The sequence below is a fragment of the Branchiostoma floridae genome, chromosome 3 (assembly GCF_000003815.2).
Source record: "Branchiostoma floridae strain S238N-H82 chromosome 3, Bfl_VNyyK, whole genome shotgun sequence".
In the NCBI taxonomy this organism is placed as follows: domain Eukaryota; kingdom Metazoa; phylum Chordata; class Leptocardii; order Amphioxiformes; family Branchiostomatidae; genus Branchiostoma; species Branchiostoma floridae.
In genome coordinates, this window is record NC_049981.1 from 26,978,904 (window position 1) to 26,985,678 (window position 6,775).

The 6,775-nt window shown below is 51.0% G+C and overlaps 1 protein-coding gene across 1 annotated transcript; it reads right to left on the bottom strand.

Moving 5' to 3' along the window:
- Positions 1–1,482: 1,482 nt before the first annotated feature.
- On the bottom strand, positions 1,483–4,420 carry LOC118411365 (zinc finger protein 503-like). Its single transcript, XM_035813606.1, has 2 exons — positions 4,181–4,420; positions 1,483–3,380 (listed from the first exon to the last, which is right to left on the bottom strand). Exons 1-2 carry the CDS (start codon positions 4,346–4,348, stop codon positions 2,031–2,033), a joined length of 1,518 nt encoding a protein of 505 aa, XP_035669499.1. The 5' UTR covers positions 4,349–4,420; the 3' UTR covers positions 1,483–2,030.
- Between the last annotated feature and the right edge of the window lie 2,355 nt (positions 4,421–6,775).

A 6,775-nucleotide genomic window follows, 5' to 3' on the forward strand; every position in this document is an offset into this window, starting at 1 on the left:
AAATGAAGCGCCTGTGATCAGAAATTTGGAGTTCTACTACCCTTCAAAGACAGGCGGTCGTTCTCTGAGGGACGCTTGGATGTTGGTCGCCCTGGGCCGACTGGCGTGGCGAGCGACAAAACAAGTCTTCATTAAAAGCTTTGATCAATCACTGGGAAAATCTACTCTTTAATATTTTTTTTCTCATCGACAGGGGGGGTGGGGGCATGGTTTCCGCCCAAGCGTCCGTAAGCCTGTTTTCCATGGAGAGTTCTTTCCGACTTGTCGTCTGGCTAAGAATAGAGAAGTCATGGGTAACGGAAAGTGAGTGGCGCACCGCGTCAGGTTGTCCGAGTAGAGTTCCAATACTTCAAAGTGCAGAGCGCGTAATCCCCCCGGTAGGTAGCTGTCACATGCTCTCAGACCCGTTAAGACCATGAAAAACTATCTAGTCATGGTCGCCTGTCACTCTTTGTCATCGGTCGTGACCGACAATGGGCAGATGGGCCCGGGGAATGTGCGGCGGCGCTTTGTCAGGGCAAGCGTGAGCGACTTACCAATTTCCACGGGCGACAGGACTATCAACGGTGGTAAGCATGAAGATGGCGAGATATTTAGTATATGCATTCCCCCTGTGTAGTTTGTGCACCACGTCAGTTCTCGGTTTGTTCCAGACGTAACAAAGGGGAAGATCAAAAGGCAGCGCCGGTAGCACGGACGCCCCATCCAGGGCGGAGGGCGTCTTGTGCGTCGGCGGGTCTCGGAAAGACGCCGGCCCCTGCTGCAACACGCCAAGTCCCAGTGGGGGCGAGCAGAGAGAGGGAAAGTGGGGCTGAACTACCCGTGAACTCGGCACACATTAAAACGGTGAGAAGATGGCGGATTATTATTAATCCTTCATTGTTCAGGGAGTATTTCTGCCGCAGGGACGACCCGGCCCTGGGAGAAAATTGGCGAGCGGCCCTGAAGTGACAGACAAGGCTAACATGATAAATGGCATCAGGCGTCATACGAGTCGCAACAATGCCTGTCATACTCCGCCGCCATTACGACCTGTGCGTTTGAACTTTAGTAGCCCTGTTGGCGACAGCCTCTCATGTCGAAAGGTATCTGAGTTGTACAGTACAGTATATCTCACTACTACTACTACTACATACACACCGCCCGGTCGAACATCTGCGATGGGCGGTCAGACGATCAGAAGGATTGTCGCCCCGGCTGCCAACGACAAAAGACAGCCATATAAATGATTAAGAGTGAGAGCCTTTTGGGTTGCAGGCCGGCCTCATTAATCATCTCTTGGTCATAAATTTCCCCTGAAACATGTCAGCCCTGCCCTTTCTTACTCATCTGTTTCTGTCACTCCGTCCCGGGCCGTGCTTGTTAACAGGGCAGACATTATTTTGTGAATGAAACTGAGACTATTTCCTCTCCCGCACTAACAAGCTTGAAATTAAATAGTTGACAACTTACTTCAAGAACACAGACTCAGCCACAAACAGGTTCAGATTCAGCGAAATATTTAATGCGACCAACCGCAATGATTCACACTGCTCCATATTACATAAGCCACTACCCAACCAGTAGCATATTTACTCAGCATCTCTTACCAAGCTCTTTGAAACAGTACAAAAATACAAACGCCTTCATAGCATAACTCACAAGTGTGTTCGAATCAACCTTTTTAAATACACAACTCACAAAGAAACACAAAGCTGGAGACAGCAAACGCAATTCTAGCAACAAATATTTACAAGTTGAGATAAAAAGGAATCAGAATACAGGATCTGGTTGTAAAAACTGTACTTGTGAACAAAGTGCAGCTTAACAAGTAGCGCATAAAGACTAAAGCATGTTTATCTTGACAGGGCTTGGTTCAACAAAGAAAGCTGTTCTGTGTTCTGTCACAACTTGGGGCAGAGTCTTTTGGGCAAATAAAGCATTTCTCTCTTTTTAAATCACTGTACAGAAACTTTATACATCAATATACTCTACTCATCAATGTCTTTCATAATTCATATAGTTCATATGTTCGTCTCCGGTCGGTTTGGTCAAGGATATCCCACTGTCGGGGCACCGAGTCTTGCCGCGTATAGCCCGTAGGGTGAGTAGAACGCGCCCGGGGTGGGTGCATGGAGTTGGAGGGAAGGCATGGCAAGCGATGGCGGGGCCCCTGTCGGCATGGGTGGCTTGTATGGGTGGTACCTGTAACTATGAAGTCCGTTTACAGGAGACGTAGGGTACCCCGGGCGAAGTAGTCCTGCCGCGCTGGCGGCCGAGGGGTAGTGAAGATGGCACCCGTTCAGGGCAGAACTGGTGAGGGAGGGGGTGAACAGGGAGCCGGCCTGAGACCCCGACATGGTGTGCGTTCTCAAATGTTGCAAAAGTTCCTCCGAGGTGGCAAAGCGCTTCCCGCAGCTGCTGGTCCCCGAGACCCAGTTGCAGACGTGGGGCAGCATGGTGCTGTAGGGTGAGTACAGGGGCGTCCCGAGACCCGGGGCACCAGCCATGCTAGTTGACGCGGAGTATAGTCCTGGGTGCCCGAGGGGTAGGTAGGGGAAGGGAGAGGGGTAGGGAGTGTCGTGGGTACATTGTTTGCACCCGGCTGCCGCAAACTGTGCGCCCTGACAGTTCGTACAGTAGGGGTCCCTACAGATAGGCATGAGAGCCGTCGCACCCGTGGACGTTTTCACATAGGCGTAGGGGTTGGGAGCGGTGCCCCCGGCCAGCGGACTGGCATCCAGCTTCCCCGCGGCCATGCTGGGTGGCAAGGTGCTCGGTAGCTGCGCTGTCATGGCTCCCTTGGACGGGTCGAGGAGAGACGATCCCGAACCACAGGCGCACCCGGCTCCGCAGGGAAGTGCGCCCGGAAGGTGGGGTGCGATCGACGAATGTCCCGGTTTTGGCGAGCTGGGCGACAGATGACTCGGCTGGACACTCAGGCTGCTCTTCTCGGTCGAGTTTCCGCCTGAGTTGGTCTCGTGGTGGTTGACCTCCACGAACATGCCCCCACAACTCACGTTGATTCGACTGTGACTGACGCCGACACTCGACGTTGAACTTGACGTAACCGTGGACGTTGAAGTGTTCTCTGTCTTCCTCTCCGACTCGTGTTCGGACCCGGCTGGTGTTTTGTCTCCAGCCGTGCTACCCGCTGCGCTGTTTGGGGTGTGGAAACCCGACTTGCTGGAAGACTCTCCCTCGGTCTTCTCCTCCTTCTTGTACGGTTTGAAAGAGGACTTATCCCCGTCCACGACAGAAGATTTCGACGGAGAAGCGGATGAGGTACGCTGGTCCTTCTCGATAGAAGACGAAGCTTGTTTGGACGGGAGCTCAGTGTCTTTGCCAATACTGCTGCATGTTTGGGCGAGGAGAGCGAGGGGGCTCTTCTTAGCGTCCAGCTGTGAGACAAACGGAAGACAAGAGTCAGAATCTATCATGCCGCACTAGCAACAACAACTACATACATCACAGCTCATCAAGGAACCTTTATTACCAAGAAATGAGAAATGCAGTAGACACAAAATGACGAATGTTTGTGTAACCCTCTCATCAATTCGGTCATAAATTAAACCCGGGTTACTACCCACACACTGGTCGTGCTGTTCTCTGTATCTACACATGCAGAATCGGGCACACAGCCGCGTTTTCAGTTCGTCAGGAAATGGGGAAATCTTCTGAGGAATTAAGGAAATCGTGGCTGGGATAAAATACACATACACAAACATTGTGTGTGCCTGAAAGGGGAAACATTGGGCGGAAATTTCCTATGACTCATTCCAACAGATGTGATGGTCATTCTCAACATGAAGCATGGGTGCCGTGGGAAATGCATGCACAGTTTAGGCCCAGGTTTCGCTTGGGCAGAATTTAGTAGAACATCAGGCGGATAACTGTAAATATATACATCTAAGACCGGTAGGAGAGGATTTCAAGTCTGTCAAGAATAAGCACTGATCAGATACACATCAGTCAGATAACGCTAGGTTTCACGAAGCCAGACAAAAAATACTTTTGGGGTCCCTCTAAAGATCCCAAGTGCGTACTAGGCGAGGAATTTGTTCGGGGCACGGGTACCGGGCCCGGGACGTGCCGTGAGCGGAAGACGGACACGCACTGTCCCAAATGTGTACGCTCCCACCGCCCGGTAATTAATCACGGGGAATCGGGGACGGGGTGAGACCGTAGCGTATCGACCTACCGTGGTCGGTTGGAGCGGCTGCAAGTACTCCGTGCGAAGCATATGCTGGCTGCGGGCACTCAACATCCTGATAATACGGATGGGAAGTCGCTTGGCTTGCCTCTCGGGGTCTGTCGGCGGTCTCTCGATGTGAATCTGCGGTGGTTGATCAGGAGAAACGCTGTTCATGACCTAACACCATCGGCCCTTCGTCAAGAATGCGCTGCTCGGGCCCAACGTTCTGTGAAGCATGCCGCCCTGCTAGACAACACACAAAAACACGAATTTGCCGACAACACTTCAGTCAAACAGTGAATTACCCAAAGATTAAACGACTTTGCCGCCTTCCAATCAAATCGCTCAATGGGCTACAAAAGCAGCTCCGATTGGTTGGTGGTCAGATCCTTACGTCACAAGTCAGGGATGGGGCTAATCAGGGAAATATGAGCCGGCCCCATGTGACCGTGATTGACGAATCAGATCTTGACATTTTAATCACCTGGCATGTCGCCATCCGTCGATATCCAGACCCCCATCAATCAATCTCCTGTCAAGGCTGTCAATCCTGGCTGATTCATGTCACCTTTTGTTGTTGATTACATGGTCCGGTGTGATTTGAAAAAAAGAAAGGCTTTGAAAAGCGTCATTGAATTGGTGATATAAATCGTTGGAAATAAACCCGTTTGGCGGCGAACAAAGAACGCCGAAACACTGTAAGTAGGCGGCAATTTGTGCCCCTTTCATCATCGCTTCGGCCCTCGACAAACACGTTTCCAAAGGTTAAAAATGTTTTGTGTGAAAAAAGGCATGTCGTCTGGCCACTGGTGGTATTGTATGAATAGTCGGCAAACTACAAACGGTTGACATATTATTGAGATCTTTATCTCTTATCAATCAATCAATCTTCCACAAGTAGGGGTGTTTAAAAACAGATTGAGATTGACGTGTTGAAAGCCTTGACAAGTTCATGTTGACAGATCGGACAAATGGGCGGCGACTTCAAAGGGGACCCCGTAAAGATGGATATCAACGACTATAAACGCCGCATGCCTTGTTATCTTTCTGATTCCTAGCGCTGATAAGAGTTGAAATATAAACTTTATATTTTCGGGGCGCCTCGTTTCGGCTGTCGAGGAGGTTTTGGTGGAAAAGCTGTGTGTTTTTGACAGCGGTACGGATCAGGGGTATTAGTTTCAGCTGGAGAGCCCACCTCGAGGGGTTTTGTTGCTTGTTCGCGTTTTTGTTTGACAAGAAAAATTGTCCAAAAATTACAGATAATCAATTCTTTACATTGTTTCCGGCCCTTGCCGGGGCCCACACATGGGTGGGTATCAGAAGGTCAGTAGTCACCGCGAGCAGGACTGACAGCTCCCGGAGAGGAGCGAACAATGGCCCAGTGTGCAAGCAAAAGCTCACCCGGGTGCGAGGGGGAGGGCGCCCGGGCACCACCAGCGGTGCTGCGCCGCCCTTCTCCCCAAGAATCCTAGACAGCCGCCTCGGGACGCCACTGGAGACCCTCTCATACCCGACAGGCAGCGGACACACGCTAAAGAGGTACAGACCCACAGAAATGGATAACAGTACGACATTTCCGAAAAGTTTTGGCACTGAACGGGCTAGTCCGCGAGGATTGACGCAGCCGGGAAGCGTAGTTTGTCGGCTGTGTTTGTGTATCGTGACCGCCGAACCGGGCACAAACCCTCGGCGCGGGTGCAGGCGCAAGGGCCCGCATGGAACACAAACCTTTCAGCGCTTTGCTTTGAACACAACCCCATTAACACCGCTAGTGCTCTTTTATACGGTAGGTTGATGAATGGGCCCGACTCGCAGAAGCCAAAGCGAACAAAACGAGCAGTTGTGATTAAAATTTCTGGCTGTTACAGGGTGCACATTATCCTAACAGACTGTGTGGACGGTGTGAAAAATAACAATTACGCTCTGTCTGTGAAATATTGCAGTTCGACGGGAAATTGTTTTGTTGCCCCGCCAAAAGAGACAGCTTACGTCCTCGACTTGTTTGAAGTCGCCGCTCCTTAGGCGCTCAATTAAAAGCCTATCAGTTTTAAAGTAAATCAACGCCTATCAAAAGTGTCAGATCAAACAAAATGATTATTATCATAGACCGCCCACCCCATTTATCACTCTCCATCATTCGGTAATCCTACTGACACGTTTATATTTGGAACAATAACAGGCCGGACGACAAAGGACGCACACGGGGTAACCAGAATCACACCAAATGTGTGAATGGCAGCAAGTTAGGGCTTCGGGAAGGCTAGGAGCGCGGCGGGCAAGTTTGCTGAACCTATTCAAGGCGGCTTTTTGGCCTCTGTAGTAACAACTTACGACAGCCAGGCTGGCCCTGGGGGCATTGGCGGGTACATGTGGTTTTCATAAAGGCTGCTCCGGGCCTGTCAGGCCAGTCAGATACGCACGATTACCGGTGCCTCCGCACAAAGATCTTGCTCTTTAATCATACGCCCTGTGACGGGTGCCAATTTCTGGACAGCCATGCATGGCTAAACTATCGCGGGCGCTTGCCATCTCCCAACCACGATGATATATGGTGCCCTTTTTACACCGGACGTGCGTGAGAAGCCAGTTGAAAACGTGTTC

Excerpts from the sequence above, each read along its gene's own strand:
- LOC118411365 (XM_035813606.1), bottom strand. The coding sequence starts at position 4,348 with ATGAACAGCGTTTCTCCTGATCAACCACCGCAGATTCACATCGAGAGA. Across the intron at positions 3,381-4,180 it reads AGCCGCTCCAACCGACCACG|CTGGACGCTAAGAAGAGCCC; the intron begins GTAGGTCGATAC and ends TTTGTCTCACAG.